Source organism: Hemicordylus capensis, chromosome 1, assembly GCF_027244095.1.
Source record: "Hemicordylus capensis ecotype Gifberg chromosome 1, rHemCap1.1.pri, whole genome shotgun sequence".
Classification (NCBI taxonomy): domain Eukaryota; kingdom Metazoa; phylum Chordata; class Lepidosauria; order Squamata; family Cordylidae; genus Hemicordylus; species Hemicordylus capensis.
In genome coordinates, this window is record NC_069657.1 from 33,757,148 (window position 1) to 33,780,368 (window position 23,221).

At 44.9% G+C, this 23,221-nt stretch overlaps 1 protein-coding gene across 6 annotated transcripts in view; it reads right to left on the reverse strand.

Annotated features, from left to right (window-relative positions):
* Positions 1 to 8,606: 8,606 nt before the first annotated feature.
* The window catches only part of GOLGA5 (golgin A5), a 60,473-nt gene continuing 45,858 nt past the window's right edge, over positions 8,607 to 23,221 (reverse strand). For 5 of the 6 annotated variants that reach the window (XM_053268630.1, XM_053268623.1, XM_053268603.1 and 2 more), the window contains 5 exons: positions 20,483 to 20,581; positions 18,475 to 18,700; positions 18,122 to 18,227; positions 14,368 to 14,431; positions 8,607 to 9,479 (listed from right to left, as the gene is read on the reverse strand). In XM_053268630.1, the coding sequence (XP_053124605.1) occupies positions 9,399 to 9,479; positions 14,368 to 14,431; positions 18,122 to 18,227; positions 18,475 to 18,700; positions 20,483 to 20,581 (576 nt within the window). In that variant the 3' untranslated portion in view covers positions 8,607 to 9,398. The remainder of the gene's footprint in view (positions 9,480 to 14,367; positions 14,432 to 18,121; positions 18,228 to 18,474; positions 18,701 to 20,482; positions 20,582 to 23,221) is intronic. The other variant, XR_008310908.1, reaches the window with a different exon arrangement.

Consider the following 23,221-nt stretch of genomic DNA (forward strand, 5'->3'; position numbering starts at 1 on the left):
GGAACACCAAGATGTCTTGCATTTCGAGTCCCCAGTATAAAGCACAAGGGACCACACTGGGTCATGGAGTCAGGGATACTTATATCCCAAAACGTGCCTTGGAGGCATATTTCTTTTGTCATAGTTTGCTGAATAGAAGAGCCTGGACAGGCCGGCATGGAATGCATTGTGTCCGATAGTCCTTCCTGGGTTGGATGGGGTGTGAATAGCCTATTGTATGCAAGGCTGATTGAGATGAACACTAGAGCATACAGGTGCGTCAAAGAATCCTCTGTTGGGAATGACTCTCCCAATAATTCTATCAAAAGTTTCGATAGGCACACTTTCCAAGTTATGTCACTGACTTATCCCTTTTGTGATGGAGGCTGCTGCTGCACTTGTCTTATCTGCTTTCCCTTCCGAGCCTAATTGCTTCATTAGCAACAGATGTTATCTCTCTTGCGAGAGGATGAGGGAAGTTTAGAGTTCATCCTAAGTCCAAAATGACCTTGGATGCCAGATAACTCGCAATAGCTAGTTCTGGAGTCTGCTTGGGCAGGGTCCCCCACATAGAGAGAAGGGGAGTGAAGCTAATCCCCTTTGCAATCTGTGTTACTTGCAGCCCAAATCTAGGGGTGACCAGTCCACTGCCAACAAAGCAACTTGTCCCCATGTATAACATAAACTAGGAGCTCACAATGCAGTGCAGCTCCTGAGCATAGCAAAAGTGCAATCTCCAAGCCTGGAGATGCAGCTGTAAATAGGGAGGCTTCTGGGAGCCAGGCAGAATAAGCTCAGCTAGTAACACTCCCTCCATGTTGTTTATAAACTAAAAATACATCTTTTTAAAGAGGCTTTTTAATCTTCCATCTTATATATAAGATGGTTATATCTGGTAGGTTCTTTAGTTTTTATAATTCTCAATTTTTAGCTTTAAAAATAATGTTTAATTTGAAACTTAATTCTGATTGTGGTTTTAGCCTGACTTTTAACTTGTTGACTTAATTTGGTTAATTTTATTACTTTTATTCTACATTGTATCTATTTTATTGTCGTGAGCCACCCCGAGCAGTAGTATACTGGAGGGGCGGGGTATAAATAGTTCAAAAAAATAAATAAATAAGAAGATAGCTTTCATAAAGCCCTTCAGAATTTAATGATATCTCTGAAGTTACATGTAAACAGCTAATTATGTATTACAGCCAGAGACAATGAAGTCTTTAGAAGATCTTGACTGAACTCATTAACACAGTTGATGTTATCTCCATTAGATGTGATCTCTTTTGATATTCATAATCCCCCCCAAATATATCTATTAAACTTGTATGCTTAAAGGGATATTGCAAATGATATATCTTTCTCCTTCTCCATCATCTTTTTGTTCTATCTTTTTGTTCTTTCTTTCTATCCATCCATCCATCCATCCATCCATCCATCCATCCTGCACATGTGAGGTTCTGGGAAAATGAGGTTCTGGGGAGGGGAGAAGTAGGGAAGGAAAAAATAATAGGGAAGTAGGCAAGATAAGAACATAAGAACCGCCCTGCTGGATCAGGCCCACGGCCCATCTAGTCCAGCATCCTGTTTCACACAGCGGCCCACCAGATGCCACTGGAAGCTGGAATGAGAGAATTATTTAGAAGTTAATACCTACCACAATCAATTATTTCATTTGTATGAATCTTTATTATTTAAATTTAGGTATTCTGCATGTTCTACATGCAGGTTGCCATCTTGAAGAAAATGCCATCTTGAAGAAAATAACAATATTGTTAATACAACACCATCAGCATACATTGTGCTTTCTGTGGCAAATATAGGTCTCTGCTCCCCAGGAGCTTGCAATCTCAGGCAGACAATGGGGAAAACAGGGGTTGGGGAGGGTAGACAAGGGCAGCAAGTTATTAATGTGGAAAATGCTGTTACAAGTATTGAAAACTGGTCAGCGTTGGGAATGAGGATTAAAGAGCAAACCCCAATGTCGAAGAGGGATTTAACTGAAGCAAGAGGTCACATAATCTACATATTCAAGGAGGAGGCCCACACATAGAGGGTTGGCCTTGTGGTAGCAAGCATGCCTTGTCCCCTTTGCTAAGCAGGGTCTACCCTGGTTGCATATGAATGGGAGACTAGATGTTTGAGCACTGCAAGAGATTCCCCTCAGGGGATGGAGCCGCTCTGGGAAGAGCACCTGCTGCGTGCTCGCATTCAGAAGGTTCCAAATTCCCTCCCTGGCATCTGAGACAGAGCTGAGAGAGACTCCTGCCTACAACCTTGGAGAAGCTGCTGCCAGTCTGTGTAGACATTACTGAGCTAGATGGACCAAAGGTCTGACTCGGTATATGGCAGCTTCCTATGTTCCATGTAATCACTGTAATCCAAATAATACAGCCTCTGTGAAGAAATCATATGTCTTTGGACGCAGAGGTGGCCCTTTCATGAAGCAAGTTGAGGCCAGGGGCGTAACTATTATAGGGCAAGGGGAGACAGTTGTCTGGGGGCCCACTGCCTTGGGGGCCCCCCCAGAGGCAAGTCACATGACTAACTATCCCAACCACACACCCGCCCGGGCTTCCTTCAGTTGTATTCATCCTCCGAAATTGATGTGAATGTTAATACCTGGAGCTACCAGAACAGCATGTCTTTCTCAAGTACCATTAACTGACTTGCATCGTCCACAATTTACAAAGCCTTTTAAAAAATAATTTAGGATGATGTTCTATTGTGGCACATAGGTTTAGATGTGTGTGTGTGTGTATGTGTGTATATAAGCATATATCACTATGCTTTTCGTTACCACTATTTAACCTCATTTAAGATTTCTTTACTTCATGAGCTGAGTTTCAGTGAGGGGGGGGGCATTTTAAAATCTTGTCTCTGAGCCCACTCCAACCTTGCTACACCCCTGGGTGAGGCACCTGCCTCACGCAAAAGATTATTGGGGCACCAGCTGGGTGACAAAAGGCCCAAACCATCGCCATCAGAACAGCTCTCTGGGACTGATTTGACCCTTGCAAAGTTTGCAAGAAGCACAAGGAGAGAAGAGTTGGCTGCTGACAACCGCAACTTTGGATGTGGTGATTCTCTTTATTGAGCAGGGGGAAAGTAACTGGCCCTATCCACCCCCAGCACAGTACCTCCAGTGACTGTTGCTGGTGTCTATCTTATGCTTATTTTTAGACTGTGAGCCCTTCAGGGACAGGGAGCCATCTGATTTATTTATTATTTCTTTGTGTAAACCACCCTGAGCTATTTTTGGAAGGGCAGTCTAGAAATCAAATCAATAAATAATAATAACCTCCCTCCCTCCCTCCTCTGCCACTTGCAAGCAGGGCCAATCAGAAGGTGGTGGGGCAGAAGGGCCATATTTGGCTTGGGCCTCAAGTATAAAGGAGCCTCAAATGCAGACCCTTATTTTTTGGCATGCACTAAGTTTCACAACTTGGTTTTAGGCACATCCCTATCAGACCCAAATGGGCTCACCCTGCTTAAAATCAACTGTTACATGGCACGAAAGCTAGATCCCCCCACCCTCAATAATTATTACGACGATGACAACAACAAATATTTATATACCGCTCTTCAATCAAAGTTCTCAAAGTGATTCACATAGAAAAATAAATAATACATCAAGAAGATGGTCCCCTGTCCCCAATGTTGGAAATTCTCTGTGGTGAGAGAATCCCTTTCTCATTATAGCAGAGTGCACAGAGGCACAACACAGTGGAATTTGCTTAGGCATGCGTGTGTGCTGAGAGTAAAGTAACTTGGAGCCAATTCATAGTTTCAAATTAATATATAAGGCATTTATTAAGGAACTCCATTCTAGATAGGAAAGTGAGGAGTTAGGATCTCTAATCTATCTATCTAGCTGGATGCAGATGGATTCTGCATCTTCTCTGCACACATGGTGCAGGGAGAGGAGCTTGCCATGTTGCAAGGTAGAAGGACAGGTAGGGAAGAGAGAGAGGAAGGAAGTTAATCCCTAAGAGTACCAATCTACATTTCAAAGGGATAGTGTCAGAGCAGTGGAGAATGGGTGACCAGTGTCTTGACCCTCTAGCCCTCTGACTCACTAGTCTGTCCTCCACTGTCTGAGACAAGAGGCAGAGCAAAGTCCTTAAACTTCCAACAGGCTCACAATCTAAAAAGAAACATAAGGCAGTTACCAGCAACAGCCACTAGCGGCATGCTGTGCTGGGGCTGGATAGGGCCAGTTGCTCTCCCCCCGTTAAATATAAGAGAATCATCACTTTGAAAGATGCCTCTTTGCTCAGTTAGCAGGGGTAAATTTACAGGGTAGTTGTGTGAGGGTGAAGTAGGACAGCCCCATATACTGAGTCAGACCATTGATCTACTGTATCTAACTCAGTATTGCCTACACAGACTGGCAGCAGCTTCTGCAAGGTTGTAGGCAGGAGTCTCTCTCAGCCCTTTCTCAGATGCCAGGGAGGGAACTTGGAGCCTTCTGCATGCAAGCACACAGCAGGTGCTGTTTCCAGAGCGGCCCCATCCCCTGAGGGGAAAGGAGGATTGTCTGCACTAGTGAAATGGGGCAAGGAAGCATTGAGTGCCTCACCTCAGGCACCACAATACCTTGGGCTGCCCCATTTTGGAATGCATTTACTGAAATTCATTCTTTGACTACTGAAAGGTAAAATCATCATGACAATTTATGATGCCACTGAATCTTTCCTGTCATCATATGCTACATATCCCAACTATGGGAATGACAAAAAGTTCAGCTCTCAAATGACCTCTGCTGACTGAGCAAAGAGGCACCTGTCAAAGTGGTGATTCTCTTATATTTAGCAGGGGGAGAGCAACTGGCCCTCTCCAACCCCAGCACAGCATCCCTTCAGTGGCTGTTGCTGGTGTCTACTTTGTGTTTCTTTTTAGATTGTGAGCCTTTTGGGACAGGAAATCTCATTTTTCTATGTAAACCACTTTGCAAACTTTTGCTGAAAAGTGGTAAATAGGGGGTAGTGGAAAATGTAGCTACTGTATGCCTGGTCTGGTTTTCCAGTGGAGAGGGTTGTCTGTTTAAATCTAATGGGCTATGTACCCACATGAGGCAAAGCTGTTCTGAGCAGCATTGATCTTTTTAAAAGCCTCTGAAATGTCTCACACCATTTTGTAATTGGGTTGCAGCTGATTTTTCATCACGGAACACTACAGCAAACAAACCTACCATGGCATAGCAGCAGCAGCTGCTGCTGCTTCCGTTTCACTGATAAATTAATATTTCTGCAGGTTAAGTTTTTCTTTGCTAAGCAATTAAAGCAGCATGATAAAGGATGTATTTTTCTTTGAAGGATGTTCATTCTGATTCAGATAGTCTGGAGTATTCATATGGTAAAATGAAGGTGCTTTCAAAGCAGAGAAGGGGGCAAAAATAAAGCCCCCCCCCCCCAAAAAAATCGTGTTCAGACCTTCCTTCTATAATTCTGGAGGTGGGAACTGCTTATCCATCATCAATAACAATTGCAACCTTGAATGCTAAAGCTCTGAGCTGAACAGAAAGATAGATTCTACATGTTCTATCTAGACAGATACATACTTAGCATAAGCTTAGCACAAGTGTTCAAAGCACTTCAAATAAGTTATCTTGTGATTCTTACAACTCACGAATTCTCAGGTTCTGGTCCTCAGATGTTGTTGAACTACTACTCCCGTCATCCCCGGCCACAGTAGTCTTTCTCCTTGCAGCTGAGGATAGTGGGAGTTGTAGTCCTCAACCACACCTGGGGACCCAGGTTTCAGAACCCTGCTACAAGTTAAGTGTTCCTTGTTGTACCTGAGGATGGGATGGAGTAACTAGCTTGCCCAAGGTCACCAAATGACTTATAATGAATATGTAGATCTCATTTTTCAATTAAAAAAAAGCTCTCAAAGCAGATTCCATAGAAAAATAAGATGGTTTCTTGTCCCCAAAACGGGTGTCTAAAAAGAAAGAGAAGGCAGACACCAGCAACCACTGGGGGAAAGAATGCTGTGCTGGTTTTGGTCCTAGGAGAGGCAAAACTCAACCCAGCAAAGTCCTGATTTGTAATTCTCTTCGCCACTGTGCTACATCAACATGCCCCCACTCCCTCTGTATACCAGGATGCTAAATTCTGTACTCCGTATCTAGTCCAGGGCTGCACTTCAGCCCTCCTGAGGATGCTGGCCTACAACCCCCACTATCCCTGACCAGTGTTCCCTCTAACAAGGATTCATTCCCAGATGTTGTTGACTACGGCTCCCAGAATCCCCAAGCCAAAGCTATTGCAGCTCGGGATTCTGGGAGTTGTAGTCAACATGTGTGAATCCGTTAGAGGGAACACTGTCCCTGATTATCAGCCACTGTGGATGGAGATTACTTATTTAGATTATGGGAGTTGTGCTCCAAATACAGCCAGAAGGCCAAAGTTGTGCAGCCCTGATCTAGTCCCTTATTTGCATGGTAGGCCCACACAGTTGCAGAATAAAGCACAAATAGTTGCGGCCAACATCGGAGTTCCGGGGAACCACTCACCTTGCTAAAGCTCCCAGCTGCAGAAGCAAAAGTGTTCCATGACAGGTGGGGAGAAAGACACAGATAGCTGAGTGGAAAGAGAACTTCTAGGGCAGGCATCCCCAAACTGCGGCCCTCCAGATGTTGCTGAACTACAACTCCCAGCATCCCTAGACACAATTTTTTGTGGCTGGGTATGCTGGAAGTTGTAGTTCGGCAACATCTGGAGGGCCGCAGTTTGGGGATGCCTGTTCTAGGGGAAGCAGCAGCCCTGGAATGGAGGTGGCAAGCATTTGCTTCCTCCTCTAGCCAGCTGCCTTAAAGCAGAGGAAGCTAGTGATAGGGATGTGCGGGGGGGGGGGCATACCTTTAAGGGTGGTGGAGGGTGCCCTTGCCCCCCCCCCAGCATTTTGCACACCAGTGCTCCATTTAGAAAAAGTCTCCATCGGAGTGGCAGCCTACCTCCCTGCCTCCCCAGTGTCCTCCTCAGCCAGAAGTAAAAGGAAGTGCCCAGCGCACCGGGTATTTCCTTTTACTTCTGGCCAAGGAGGACCCCGGGACGGCAGGGAGGTACGCTGCTGCCCCAACAGAGACTTTCTAAATAGAGCACTGGTGGGGTGTGTGTGTGTGAGGGGGGCGCCGGGGTGTGGGTGAGGGGAGCGCCGGCGGGGGGGTGAGGGGAGCGCCGGCGGGGGGGGTGAGGGGAGCGCCGGCGGGGGGGGTGAGGGGAGCGCCGGCGGGGGGGTGAGGGGAGCGCCGGCGGGGGGGTGAGGGGAGCGCCGGCGGGGTGTGTGTGAGGGGAGCGCCGGCGGGGGGGGGGTGAGGGGAGCGCCGGCGGGGGGGGGGTGAGGGGAGCGCCGGCGGGGGGGGGGGTGAGGGGAGCGCCGGCGGGGGGGGGTGAGGGGAGTCCCGGCGGGGGGGGGGTGAGGGAAGTCCCGGCGGGGGGGTGAGGGGAGCGCCGGTGGGGTGTGTGTGAGGGGAGCGCCGGTAGGGCGGGTAAGGGGAATTTCAACCACACTTTCCAACCACACCAGTTTCCTGTCTTCCTTGTGAGCAGGCCCTTACAAGCAGGTTTTAATCATTAGCTAGGGATCTACACAGAACCAATGGGGTGGGGTTCGCAGGCAGGGGGCATACCTTTTAAGGGTGGGGGTCCCCTCCCCCCTCCCCCCTCTCCACCGGTGCTCCCCTCACCCCTCACCCCCCCTGCCGGTGCTCCCCTCACACACACCCCCACTGGCGGGGGGGTGAGGGGTGAGGGGAGCACCGGTGGAGAGGGGGGAGGGGACCCCCCACCCTTAAAAGGTATGCCCCCCTGCCTGCGAACCCCACCCCATTGGTTCTGTGTAGATCCCTAGCTAATGATTAAAACCTGCTTGTAAGGGCCTGCTCACAAGGAAGACAGGAAACTGGTGTGGTTGGAAAGCCAGCCACACATAAAAGGCTGGAGTAGCTCTGTGACTCTGCTTGGTCAGAGAGCATAGCCTGGTTCACACAATTGTTCAGAGCTAAGTATAACGCAGGCGACCATCATTAGCATGATTGTGTGAACCCCTGTCAAGGCAGGAATCTCAGATTGCCCTCAGGCCATAAACCACCTAGGCCTGGATTCACACGATCATGCTTATGTTGGTAAACCACATAAAATCTAGATTCAAATGCTTGTGTGAATAGGAACAAGCATAGTTGTTAGACTCAAGCATACTAGAGTCTAGAAAGAGAAGGATCACACCAAGAATAACCTCCCCTCTGGTTGAAGCCAAAAGGGACCCAAAGTTCATCCCACCCCTTATTTCATATTCCAAAAGCTCCAGTTCTCTTACTCAATGCGATAATGGCCTTTTTCAACAGTTACAGAAACAAAAAAGGAGCAATCTTTTACTGAGAGAAGGTGAGAAAGGGCCACAGGAAACATGCATTAATTGATCAATATTCACGGATATAGGATGCTATACAATTGCATGGAGTCAACAGTGGTTAAAAATAGCCCGAATGCCGTTGTAGCTTTTACCAGCAACTGTAGCCCTTCAGTGAATCTCTCACAAATTTATAAAACTGAATCTAGTATAAATTTGCAAATAAGTAGTTTCTTCTATGAAATGCCTACAATGTTAAGACTGATACCATGAAATCCTGAGGAAATAAAAGGTTTAATAAGGCAGCTAATGGGTTGATGTCAGAGATGCAAAGAATAAAAGGCACTCAAGTCTTACAGTTCTGTATATACAAAACTCCTATACATATTAAAATAAGCATTAAAAATAAGCACTTTTCTGCTTTACTACAGAATACATTTCTAGCATGTTGAAGGACCAAAATTAAAAGCAATGCATAATATACTTTTATTTCTCTTCAGAGCTATTTACAGAAATGGTAATTCTTCCAAGCAGCTGTCAAGTCTGCAGTGTATGAACACATTAAAGAAAAGCTAAATTTAGATCTTTACAGAGTTAAAAGGTGCAGGGACAGGCAGAAGAACAGGGGGGGGAAATAAAAGTTTATTTAAGGTTCTAAGTACAATGTGTCCCTGATTATAGCCCATTTCCGGGAGGATCAAAAATACAGTATGTACCATATGCATGTATAATCTCAAAAACAGTGTTGTTCTAAGCAGGTGTACAGGTTTTGATGTGGGTATACCATGAAGAGAGAGTGAGGAAAGACAGAACTGAGGCAGCCGTTAGTTCACGTAAATAGCCTTTTCCCAGGGAAACTTTTTTTTTTAAATGGAAGAAGTGAAAGGTACTAAACTTGGAACACCTGCCAAATAATTTACGTTTGCCAAAGCAGGAAGAGGCGTGGCACTTCTTCTATTTTTCCTGGCCAAAGCGCTCCCTTCCAAAGAATCAGTATCAGCTGCTCTAAATATACTGTTAGTAAAGACTAGTAACTGTTAAAGTACGCTCTGTTCCAGAATTGTGTTTTATTTCCCGTTTGGATTATCATGATGCATTTCTGGGGTGTAGGTAAGTAGAACGATCATGACCCAGAGGTGAAGCAATGCCTAAAAAAGAAAGAAGGAAACAGGAGTTCGTGTATGGCAAGGCAACCATGAGAAACCAAACACCTTGACCGCCCTGCAGAGCTCCAAAGCACAGAAGGAGCTCTTCACCAGGGTGTATCCAAGGGCTGTTCCCAGTGTTGGGGAATAAACACTGGGAACAGCCCTAGGACACACCCTGGTGGTACAGGCTCACCGGTGCAAATGGGGGCTCTCCCAACGATGAAAGAAAATGCCACATGCGTGGACACAGAATGGTTTATTTATTGGTCTCCACTTTTCCTCTAAGAAATTCACATATGCACACTCACTGTACTACTACTACAGGTAAAGTGTGCCGTTGAGTCGATTTTGACTCCTGGCGCCCACAGAGCCCTATGGTTGTCTTTGCTAGAATACAGGAGGGGTTTACCATTGCCTCCTCCCATGCAGTGTGAGATGATGCCTTTCAGCATCTTCCTATATCGCTGCTGCCCAATACAGTACCAGCGGGGATTCGAACCGGCAACCTTCTCTTTGTTAGTCAAGCATTTCCCTACTGCGCTACTACTACTACAACAAATACTTACATACCACTTTTCAATAAAGTGCTCAAAGTAATTTACACAGAAAAACAAACAAGGTGGTTCCCTGTCCCAAAGGGGCTCACTATGTAAAAGAAAATATGAGGTAATTACTAATAACCACCACCAGAGGCAGGGGCATAGCTAGGGGAGAGAGGGCCTGTGTTCGCCCATTTCCCCTGGGGGCGCTTGGAGTGAGAGAGATGATGTAGACAAGAAGGAGGGGTGGAGCTGGGGGCCCTCAGGAGCGAGGGAGCCCGGGTTCTTTGAACCCACCTGCTCAATTATAGCTACACCCTTGACTATGCTGTGCTAGGGTTGGATAGGGACACAGGAGCATAGGAAGCTGCCTTATACAGAGTCAGACTATTGGCTCACCTCGTTCAGTGCTGTCTGCACTGACTGGCAGCAGCTCTCCAAGATTTCAGACAGGAATCTCTCCCAGCCCTACCTAGAGATGCCAGGGATTGAACCTGGGACCTTTCGCATGCAAAGCAGATACTCTACCAATGAGCTATGGTCCCATCCTTCTGCTAAACATAAGAGAACCACCACTTTAAAAAGGTGTTCGGCTAGCAGAGGACTTGTAGGGTTACCCCACTTTATTCTCATAATAATCCATGAGGCAGTTTAGGCTGAGATTGTACTATAGTACCATATATCCGTATCGGAGCCTTCTCAGTGGTTGCACCACAATTGTGGAACTCCCTTCCCAAGGAGATTAGATTGGCTTCTCCCTTATCGCCTTAACATGGTCATGAACAGGGTTGGCCAACTTGAGGCTCTCCAGCTGTTGTTGGACTACAACTCCAATCATCCCCAGCAAAAAAAATCCCCAGCTCCAATCATCCTCAGCAAAAAAAACCTGGCCACTGATGGTCAAGGAGGTTTCAGAAGGCGTTTTACCCCTCTATAACCTAATTTTATGCCTTGACTGTTATATTTGCTGCTGCTTTGTCCTTGTCTGTATATTGATTTTATTGTTGCTTTTACAATAGTTTAAATATTAGTGAGAAATGACAATATGGCTAATGAAAAGCAGGACAGAAATATAAAGTAAGTAAACAAACAAACGGAATAGCTATTGGCCATGATCACCCAGTAAGCTTTATGGCTGAATGAGGATTTGAACTCAGATCCTACACTCTAGGGACTGCATCCTGCTGGATTTCTATCTGTCATGGCAACCAATGTCATGCTTGCACAGGGTTCTAAATCACAGCCTCAGACCATAGCAAATGCTTTCTGTTAAGTGTTCAATGAAAGGATTCCAGCTTCTTCCTTCTATAAAGTCAAGTGTGTGAACATTTACATTAGTCATGGTAAGAGCTTTGCATGACAGCATGATTGCCAGTTAACATTCCTGACACGTTATGAAAAGCTTTTCAAAGACTACAGTGGCCTTGTACAAGTCTCCTATGGGGAACGACAATAGCTGCTGAAGAGATTACAAATTATGTTTTAGAAAGTTCAGTTCCCTGCCGATTCACACTGCTGGAGATACCCAGTGAACTTGGATACGCATCTAAGAATTTTAGGAGTTGACTTTTTAGCTTGAATAGTTTGAAAAAAAGAGAGTAAAATCAACATGGCCGATTTAATTTGATGTTCAGCACTGGCATGGGGGCGGGGTGGGTGGGAGAAGGAAGGTGTCTGGCTGAAGTGTTGTTCTGCCCCCTGCAGTACCAGAATATTCTGGAATATTCAATATGCAGTACCAGAATATTCTGGCAACCCTAGATATTCAGTATGCTTTCTCAAGCAAGGTACATCCACAGTCTGAGAACACACTGAGGAAGACTACTGAAATTGGAAAGGGGTTTCTTATGTAACAATCCTGATTTTCTGCATTAATCACAGGTATATCGTCTCTCTATTGGAAAACAACAGGAATTTCACATATGCTGTGGACTTATTCTCCCATCAAGGGACTTGCCCATCATGGGCAAGTACATTTTGGTCTTTGCCCCAAATGAGCAAGGATCATCACAACAAACAAAAACTCTTCCCAGCCACAGTAGGTACAGAAGGCAAATGTTAGTACTAGAACTGCAGATTTATGAAGCCATGCTTAACATTTTTATGGTCATGAAAATAATGACTCTCCATGTGCTACAGGAGGAGGAGGAGGAGGAGGAGCACTGTCATCCTGTAACTATGGGAAGAGTCCTGCTAGATCAAACCAAAGGTCTATCTAGTTCAGCTTCCTGCTTCTCCCAGCAGCCAACCACATGCCTCTGAGAGACCTATAAACAGGGCATCAAGGCAATAACCATCTCCTGCTGTTGCTCTCCAGCAGCTTTAAAGTCCTCCGAGATGGCTTTAAGAGGAGTTTGGATAAATTCATGGCGGACAGGTCTATCAATGGCTGCTAGGACTACAGGCCAACCTGAGGGCTATAGGCCAGCTCCAGCCTCAGAGGCAAGATGCCTCTAAAATACCAGTTGCAGGGGAGTAGCAGTAGGAGAGAAGGCATGCCCTCACTTGTGGGCTTCCTGGGGGCATCTGGTGGGCCACTGTGTGAAACAGGATGCTGGACTAGATGGGCTTGGACCTGATCCAGCAGGGCTGTCCTTATATTCTTAGCAGCTAGTAGTCAGTGGCATCCTGCCTCAGAATCTGGAGGCTCCATATAGTCGCCTTATCTGAACGCCATAAACTTGTCTAACCTTTTTGTAAAACTGTCTAAGCCAGGGGTTCAGATGTTGCTGGACCATAACTTTGCTGTCATAAGATCCAATAATGGCCAATAGCTTAGACCAGGGGTTCCCAAACAAGAGTCCCCAGATGTTGGATTCCAACTCCCATCACTCCCAGCCACAATGGTCTTTGCCTATTATGGCTAGGGATTATGGGAGCTGCAGTCAAACATCTGGGGACCCAAGTTTGAGAACCCCCTAGTCTAAACTATGATGCATTATGTGAAGGGCTTTTCTTTTGTCTAGCCAGAATCTTCTGCTGATCACTCTAACTGAATGGCCCTGAGTTCTAGTATTATGAAAGAGATTCTGATTCTTTTTCTCCAAACCGCATCTAATTTTATAAGCCTCTGTCATGTCCCTTCTTGGTTGTCTTTTCTTTTGCTAAACTAAGAAGCCTCAGTCATTTCAGCCTTTCCATATAGAGAGGGTGCTCCAACTCCCTGAGCATTTAGGTTGTTCTTTTCTACAAGAGAGAAGAAACATCAGAAACATGAACTGAACTCAAAGATTTGCTGGAGCAAGCGTTCCCAACCTTGGGTCCCCAGATATTCTTGGACTACAACTCCCATCATCCCCAGCCACAATGGCCAAAGATGGGAGTTGTAGTCCAACAACACAGAGCAGGGGGAAAGACTGGAAAGTTTTCTTCCAGCATCAGGAAAATGAGAGATCAAACATGTAGACCTAATACTTGCACAAGTAAGGCAAGACTTCCCCAGGGAAGTCGGGCAATAGTACTCCTATTTTTTCTAGAACACACTAAGTGATGATGTTCATGGCTCTTCTACGGAGGGTCTCCATTGTAATGGACCACTTGCCTATAACCTGTCTTTTGGGGGGCGGGGGGGATGGAACAGGCCAGACTACTATTGTTGCCTTAACAATCCCAAACATTTTACCAAAGTGGACTTCCACTGAAGTGTTTTTTGCTTTTTTTGCTTTTTAGGACCCTCATAGGGATGAGTCCAAGGGGTAACAGTCACTCTCCCCAAATACTTTCTACTTCTCCATTTGTTCCCCCAGCTTCCCGTCACAGTATACTGAGGTGTCAAATAGCTTTTCTCCCCTAACAGTGGTCTTTGCTACCCCTTTCCTTCCCCAAATGAATTTTTCTGGAGTTGCCCTTTTACTTTGCATATTCCAGTTTCAACTTGTGACCTAGAAGTGCAACAGGTACAATGAGGATTCCGTTTTGGAAGGACTGCTCAATCAAAAGCAAGTGTAATTATTTATTCGATTTTGATACTGCCCTTCCAAAAATGGTTCAGGGCAGTTTACATTAAAGAAAACAATCACCATCACCATCATTCCACTATTTAAAGGGAGCAAAATGATGGAACTTTAAAGTTATTTTATTCCTAGAAATTATAGTGAAGTGGAAAAAAACTGAGATAAAACTCTTTTTTTTTAAAAGCCAGTAGCCATGTAATGTCACATGAATATCTGTCATGCTGCACGACTCCAAGATGAAGCTTGCATAACCTACTTATAAAGCGTGCTGAACTGCCAAAATTAATTAGATCCCATTTTTCTTGTATATGCCACTCAAAGCCTGTCAGATCAAGATTATATATTATGCAAGACAGACTAAAAATGCTGTGCTTTAAGTAGATTAAACAGACTCACCATATAAATGATTACAAATACCCTTGCGATGGGATACCGCCGTAGAAAAATTCCAAGTCGAATGCTGGAAACAAATACAATATAAGCATTAGGGGACTTTTCTCCCTCTTGTATTTCCCCCAAAACAGCCATTAAACTCTTTTTCTAGGTCCTATTCATGCCTTTTTAGAATAATTACTAGGACAACAGGTAGAATTACTAGGACAACAGGAGGGGAGAGGGAAGAAGAGAAGTCGAATTCCATCATTCTTCATGACAGTCAGCACAGCTTGGTGGACAGACCAGGAAGACCTGGGTTCCAATTCCTGCATAGCTCACTGCGTGATCTTCAACCAATCACTCTCAGCCGCTCAGCTCAACCTACCTCACAGGGTTGTTGTGAGGATAAACATAATCATGTGCACTGCTCTGGTTTCCTTGAAGTCAGAGCAGGATATAAATGTAAATAAATACATACATAAAATTGAAAGTTAAGAGTTGCTTCAATGATATCAAGTGGCACACTTTCCTCAATAGACTATGGGGGACAGCTGTAGCCATTTGAGGGCCCAACCACAGCCTTCATTCCATCAGATGGAGCAAGACACTGTAAAACATGTTAGTGTTTCTGACTTTTCAGAGAAGTTAATAGCGGAGGCAGGTTTTGAAGGCTCTAGAGTTGTTCGACTGGCTTTTTTCATTTACAACTTCTGAAGATAACACAAACTGATTCCTTTTTATAATCCTGAGGTAACAAAGGACTTGGGAAAATGGGCAAAATTTATTTATTTTTACATTTCTATCCCACTCTTCCTCCAAGGAGCCCAGAGCGGTGTACTACATACTTGAGTTTCTCGTCACAACAACCCTGTGAAGTAGGTTAGGCTGAGAGAAGTGACTGGCCCAGAGTCACCCAGCTAGTTTCATGGCTGAATGGGGATTTGAACTCGAGTCTCCCCGGTCCTAGTCCAGCATTCTAACCACTACACCAGGCTGGCTCTCATTATGACTCCCTATGATGCACAAAGAGAGGAAGGGCGGGAGAACAGCACCGATATGTCAACAAAAAGGAAGGAATAATCTAAGATGCCAAGAGACTGTTCTTATTAAAAGATTCAAAACTGTCTTGCATGTTTCGAGCACAAACTCTTCTTCAGAGGCATTATTATTTTATCAGCCTTTGCCTGGAGGCCTTTTTACCTCATTCAAAGATGAATCTCTGAAGTAAAGAGGTCTCCAAGAAAAGCATTACAAAATAATATTTCCTCTGAAGAAAAGCACATGCTTGAAATGCACAAGACCCTTTGAATATTTTACAAAAAGAGTTTTTCAGCACCTGAGTTATTCCCTCCTTTTTTTGGCAACATGACTGACGTCTCCCCTAGCAGAGTGGCCTCAGGTCAACTGTTATGTGTGAGAGCAAACAAAAGCACTCTTCTGACAGGGATAAAGCAAAAGAAAATAAGTCATGGTTGACTATCAGGTGTCCAATTCAATGGGCAACATCCAGACTAAGGTCTAGATAAGAACACAAGGACAGCCCTGCTGCATCAGGCACAAGGCCCATCTAGTCCAGCATCCTCTTCCACATAGTAGCCCACCAGACGCCACTGAGGAGCCCACAGGCAAGAGGTATGTGCATGCCCCCTCTCCTGCTGTTGCTCCCCTGCAACTAGTATTGAGAGGCATCGTGCCTCTGAGCCTGGAAGTGGCCCACAGCCACCAGACTAGCAGCCATTGATAGACCTGTGCACCATGAATCTGTCAAAGCCCCCTTTAAAGCCATCCAAGCTGGTGGTAATTACCACATCCCCTGGATTTATGATGCACTGTGTGAAAAAGTACTTCCTCATGTCGGTCCTAAATTTCCTGACCTTCAGTTTCATTGGGTGACCACTGATTCTAGTGAGGAGAGGAGAGCTGGTCTTGTGGTAGCAAGCATGACTTGTCCCCTTAACTAAGCAGGGTCTACCCTGCTTGCATATGAATCGGAGACTAGAAGTGTGAGCACTATAAGATATTCCCCTCGGGGGGTGGAGCCACTCTGGGAAGAGCAGAAGGTTCCAAGTTCCCTCCCTGGCTTCTCCAAGATAGGGCCGAGAGAGATTCCTGCCTGCAACCTTGGAGAAGCCTCTGCCAGTCTGTGAAAACAATACTGAGCTAGATAGACCAATGGTCTGAATCAGTATATGGCAGCTTCCTATGTTCCTAGTGTTGTGAGAGAGGGAGAAAAATTTCTCTCTGTCCACCCTCTCTACTCCATGCATAATTTTATACACCTCAATCATGTCTCTCCTTAAACGTAAAGAGTGCCATCGAGTAGGTGTTGATTCCTAGTGACCATAGAGTCCTGTGGTTGTCTTTTGGTAGAATACAGGAGGGGGTTTACCACTGCCTCCTCCTGTGCAGTATGAGCTGATGTCTTTCAGCATCTTCCTATATCGCTGCTGCCCAGTATAGGTGCCAGCAGGGATTTGAACTGGCAACCTCATGCTTGCTAGGCAAGTCATTTCCCGCTGCGGCATTAGGTGGCTGCTTGTCTCCCCTTAGATGCCTCTTTTCCAAGGTAAAGAGCCCCAGATGCTATAGCTTAGCCTCATGAGGAAGGTGCTCCAGGCCCCTTCCTAGATGACAAAGACATATTGAAATGAATAGGCCTGAATTTAGTCACAACTAACTTACCTCATTGATTTTTTTTAATGTCAAGTAAGATTACAGCAGTATATATAACATAATAAAGAATAACAATTATATATTTGTACAACTGAAAAAGGGTGGGGAGAAAGAAAGAAAAAATGATAATTTAAAAATTCTTAAACATGATTCTAACATCATAAATACAACCTGCCAAGGTAAAGGGGGGGAAGGGGGATAACACACCTCCTTCTAAGGATATAATTTGTATAACAAGGGTATACGCTTTGAAGGCAATGGAACGTGCCTCTTTGGATCTCAAAATGTATTATATCTTGAGATCCAAAATACAGCAGAAATTTTTATTTTAGGCTTGTGGGACATTTCAGAGAATGTTTAATAAGGGTTGGCTGCAAACTTCTGGATGTTGGGAGGTATTATTATTATTATTACATTTTATATCCTGCTCTACCTCCAAGGAGCCAAGAGCGGTGTATTACATCCTTCAGTTTCTCCTCACAACAACCCTGTGAAGTAGGTTAGGCTGAGAGAGAAGTGACTGGCCCAGAGTCACCCAGCAAGTATCATGGCTGAATGGGGATTTGAACTCGGTATAATTTGTATGAGGGTACACTTACACGGTTTGGTTCTGTCTGGTTATTGTTCCATGCTTGCTTGAAATCCATTAAGATTGTTAACATGATTTTGCAGCAAGTATTGCCTGTCAAGGATTTTCATGTTTTGTTGAGGTATATCCCCAGCAAATGGAATCTAGCATTACATCAATAATTGGAGATTCTTCGTGCAGGGGGCAGGGGGCGCCAAAAGGATTATAATACAGCACTGGAAGGACAAATTTACTCCTGGACTGCAACTTTGGATAAATGATGTGTGTTCCCTGTCAGAATTTGAAGTAGTTTTTTCCTGACGGAAAGGTAAAGAGGAATTTTCAGCCATTTGGTTGAATTTCAATGAATTGTTCATGGGTGGGGGGTGTTACCTCATTGATTTTAATGATACTTAGCTATGACTAACTTGTCTGGGTGTTGCTCAATGTTTTATCAACCCATCTTTTCAAAATGATCATGCTGCTGAAGTCTTATGAATAGTAGAAATAAAAAGAACACCACAATTTTCTCACCTAAACTGGTCTATACTGCTGGCAGCTTTGCGGACTCTGCCATACATTCCTGCAACATTAACATCGATATCGCCAAATAGGACAGGAACGTTTCGCATGCGAGCACCTAGATTGAAAAAGTTTTTTAAAAGAGAAAAACTCTATTAGTAACAAACAAACAAGAACTTAACCGAAAATCAGGAATACAAATAATCCATATATAATCTAATGGTTCTCTGACAAAATGAAGTGAAAAATATCACTTTGGGGCCCTTTCAGATTCCACAACATCGTTTTTTATTGAATGCTTGATTACCAATGCCAACATCCTTCATTAATATGGCCGTTGGCCATTATAATTCCTCCAGTTTTACCTTCACCAGTGTCAATTCCTGCCATATTAATGGAGGGACCATTTGTTGAAGGGCCTTGAACAGTCTTCAGCTGCTGCTCCAATCGCTCCAGCTGGTACACCAAGGAGTTCTTTTCTGTGCTAAGACTCTCCAACATGGTCTGCTTCTGAATTAGTGTCTCCGTCAGCTGATGTAGTCGATTTTCCAGCTCTAATTGACTACTGCTGCTTAGTGTTTTGTTTGTTAGCTGGGGGGTGGAGGGAGTAAGGGATGGGAGGGGGTGAGCAGGGAAGAGAAGATACCTTGTTTACCACACAGGTGGACTACGGAAGTAATGATAATTTAAACCAATTTTTCTACTGTATAATGCACGCATTTCTTGAACAGAACACACACTAATTGACTGTCCTGACAAAAAATATCTGTTTGCAACTGAAGAGTTTTACTACCACCTAGGAGCACAACTTTTGTACTATAGAATTATTTTGCTTAGAGACGAGGAGGCAATTGTGAATTCAGTGGGTTTCTGTTTAGTTCTCTCTGGATACTAAAAGTAGATCACTTATTGGATTATTAAATGCCAAGAACCTACCAGAAGTAGGGATTGGTACTTACGGGGCAGAACAGTGTGTTTCCATAAAATAGTAATACACAATCCAGCCAGAGTTAAGTGAGATTAACTCTCATTGTCTGACATCCTCACTAACCACGTAGCTACACAAGGCGTTACGTCCCAGTGGCAGAACTTCCAGAGCTTCGCAGCAGCGAATGAACAAAGGGGGAAATTTTCAACAATCACTCCTTCCCTCTGAAGTGTATCATGCCACCCAAAAATATGTCCGGAGAGGAGAGCTGGTCTTGTGGTAGCAAGCATGACTTGTCCCCATAGCTAAGCAGGGTCTGCCCTGGTTGCATTTGAATGGGAGACTTGATGTGTGAGCACTGCAAGATATTCCCCTCAGGGGATGAAGCCGCTCTGGGAAGAGCAGAAGGTTTCAAGTACCCTCCCTGGCTTCTCCAAGATAGGGCTGAGAGAGATTCCTGCCTGCAACCTTGGAGAAGCCGCTGCCAGTCTGTGAAGATAATACTGAGCTAGATAGACCAATGGTCTGACTAAGTATATGGCAGTTTCCTATGTTCCTATGTCCCTGAGGGTCATGTAGCCGCAGAGACATGTTTTTGGCTGATGCAGGACACTTCTGGGGGAAGGAGAGATTGGTGAAAATCCACTCCCTTATGGATTCATTGCTGCAGAGCTCTGGAAGCTCACAGTCTTCCCCTTGCACAGCCACACAATTAGTGAGGATGTTGGCCATTGAGCCTACGGTAAAGGAATATCTAACTTTTTTCCTTTGACGTCCATGAGACTTCACAGTCTTAATTTATGTTCTAAATACCTCTGCCGTTTGGGTGTTAGAAATAGTCATAATACGCCACACCACTCCATGACCTATTGAGACACATTTATAATGCTTGATCTCAAATCAGGAGTTTCTCCTATGTTTCTTTGTTTTACATGAGAAGCAGGCTTTAACAGTTAGCATCTGGAGTGCACCACTGGTGCAACATGGACTAGCACAAGACACCTTTCCCTACTCTTCCTCCCTATGGAAGCTTCCTGCCCCCCCCCCCGCAAAAAAAAGCCATTGCTAAAGGTTGGAGGACCTTCAGGATGTGGTGTGGGTGGCTTCAGGGGAAGGGGAGGGGTAGCCAGAAACTATGAGGGAAGTGTTAGCAGAGACACCACTCTGCTTGGTGCTTCTGGATACTCCCCCCTCCCCCTGTAGCACTCCCATGCCATGGATGAATGGGGATGCAGCCACAACTTAGTCATAGAGCAAAGTAGTCCACCTAGCAAAAAAACCCATTGCTCCTTTGGGCAATTCTTCATTGCCCGATAGCGCTCACAGTTCTTTTTCTTTTCTTAAAGCCACAAACGAGGCCCTCCGCAACAGCCACTAGAGAGCCACTACTTTAAAAGTTGTTACTTTGTCTAGTTAGCAGGGTTATGGAGGTTAACACAAGTTACCTGGTTTCTCAGTTTCTGAATTTCCTCTTCTCTGTCAGATATTCGGCTTTGCAAAGTATTCTTTGTCCGGTACAATTCTTCTTCAGTATAACGAAGTTCCTGCAAAAGGAACATAGCCAGCCACCATTATTTCATCAAGTACAATGGTTAACCGTAAATCAACAGTTTACTTCCACATGGAAATTGCTATGACTGCGTCCCAGTGGTTTGGAGACCAGATAGTTACTTCCTCATCCACAGTTGTATGGCTAGAGAAGTCATGATTAGCTGTGGCTAGGGGTGTGCATGAAACATTCAATGTAGAACCGATTCATATTGAATTGGGTCAGTTTGACTAGAGCCGGTTTGGTCTGCGATCGAACTGAACCAAGCCTGGTTCGAGCAGAATGGTTCTACATCGAAAGGAGCCAGGGCGAGGGTGGTTAGAAAAATAATGTAGAGTACTACTTACTGGCTGGCGCAGCCGCCAGTGCCACCCCTCCCCCCGCGATCGCTGCCCATGTGTGGAGATCCATATTTACCAAGCTAGTGGTGTGGTTGTGGACTCTGCGCATGCTGAGAGGCTGCAACTGCAGCGCCATGCGGGCGGCTTGGTAAATATGGACCAGTTCGGCAGCACATGGTTCAGTTCAAATTCGATTCAAATTCTAACTGAACTGTGAGTTCTGGTTTGTGCACACCCCTAACCATGGCTTCTGTTGTGTTGTATGTACCACTGATCACAGAAACTGGTGGGCATTGGGGATAGTTCCAGCAAACTGTATTTACAATGTGAAAACCTGAACATTCACATTCACATGTTCCTCGGCTCTATTGCTCTGTATTCCTTTCATGGGGGCTCCATGATCTGGGGCCTCCATGAAAATAAATGCAAAGCATTTATTTATTTATTTATTCATTTCATTTCATTTATAAACCACCCCATCCAGAGCTGAGGAACATCTAGATGTGAATGTTCAGGTTTTCACATTGTAAATAAAGTTTGCTACCCAACAAGGGTTCCCAGCCTTAAATCCCCACATGTTGATGGTCTACAACTCCCATCATCTCCAGCCACAATGACCAAAGGCCACCTATTCCCTATGGTGGACCATTCCCTATGGTCCACTCAGTTGCAGACTCTCTTGGAAATTTTTCTTTTTAGATATACTGCGCTCTGAAATTGCTTAAGTATTACATAAGAATAAAGCCATTTAAAAAACACAGCCTAGGGTTCCATACTACAAAAAGGGCACTTTCAGAGCTCACGGAGAACTGTTCTGGCACTTCTGATCCTGGCAGTCCAGACTTGTTGGGCTCTTTTGTCTGTGCTCACTCTGACTTGTCTACTTTCCTGGAAGGGACCAGTATGGGCTACCCAGTACATCCCTCTGATTTTGCAAATGGAGTGTGGGGCTAAGCCAGGGCAAATGGTACTGCTCTTTCCCTCAGACACTTTCTATTGTTCCTGCAGTACTTTACAGTACCCAATCTGGGGTATAGCAAGCTGAGGTCAGGACAAACAAAACAAATGTACCTCTTAACACTGGAAACCTAATCCTTGCAATATTATTGGTGTTGGAATAATTTTCATGGCTTTAGTTTTCCTACAGTACAATGTTAGATAGAACCGATGCCAACTACTTCACTAGTGGACGTGGATATGCACTGTATCCTTCAGGACATTTTCTCTTGCATGCAATTAACATGATTGCTGCAATCAATTTCACAAACTTGGCAAGTGCTAAGCCATACAGGATGTGGGAAGATAATCACATTTTTTAAAATTCTGTACTAGACTTCTTCTGAAATTTTTATTCTCAAACTTGAATCAAGTCTTTGAAAACTCAGAAAGCCTGAAAGGGGAATAATTAATCTGAACTATTACTAGTTGCAGGTAGGAATCTCCCTTGTTTTGTTTTTAAAGTTAAAAGCAGCCGTGGAACCCCTGAACTGGATTAGAGCCACAGCACCAGGGAGGGTGCGAGGTTGACTTCTCTCTCTCTCTCTCACTCACTCACACACACACACACACACACTCACTCACTCTCACACACACACACTCCCTCCCGCTCTCCCTTTTACACACACACTACCTCTCTCTCTCTCTCTCTCTCTCTCTCACACACACACACACACCCTCTCTCTCTAACACACAGAGACTCCCTCTCACACACACAGATTCCCTCTCTGTCTGTCTGTCTCTCACACACACACTCACTCTCTCACATTCACACACACACTCTCACATACACACACTTTCACTCTCACTCACTCACTCACACTCTCTCTCTCTCTCTCTCACACACACACACAAACACTCTCTCACACACACACCCTTTCATGCACTCTCACTCTCATGCACTCTCAAACATGCATTCAAAATTCTGTCTCACACACACACTCTCCCTCTCTCTCACTCACACACACACATTCACCCGCTTTCTCTCTCACACAGATTCACAATCTCTCACACACACTCACTCTCCCTCGCACAGTCACTCACTCTCTCTCCCTATCCCTCTCTCTCACACACATATACTCTCACACATACACACACACACACAGAATCTCTCTCTCTCTCTCTCTCTCTCACACACACACACACACTTACTCACTCTCCCATGCAGTAGCACTCCCACACTCACTTTCAGTCACTCACTCTCACACACTCACATCCTCTCTCACACACACGCGCACGCTCACTTCCCCCTGACATGCGTGCGCGCTCACTTTCCCCGACACACGCACGCGCGCTCA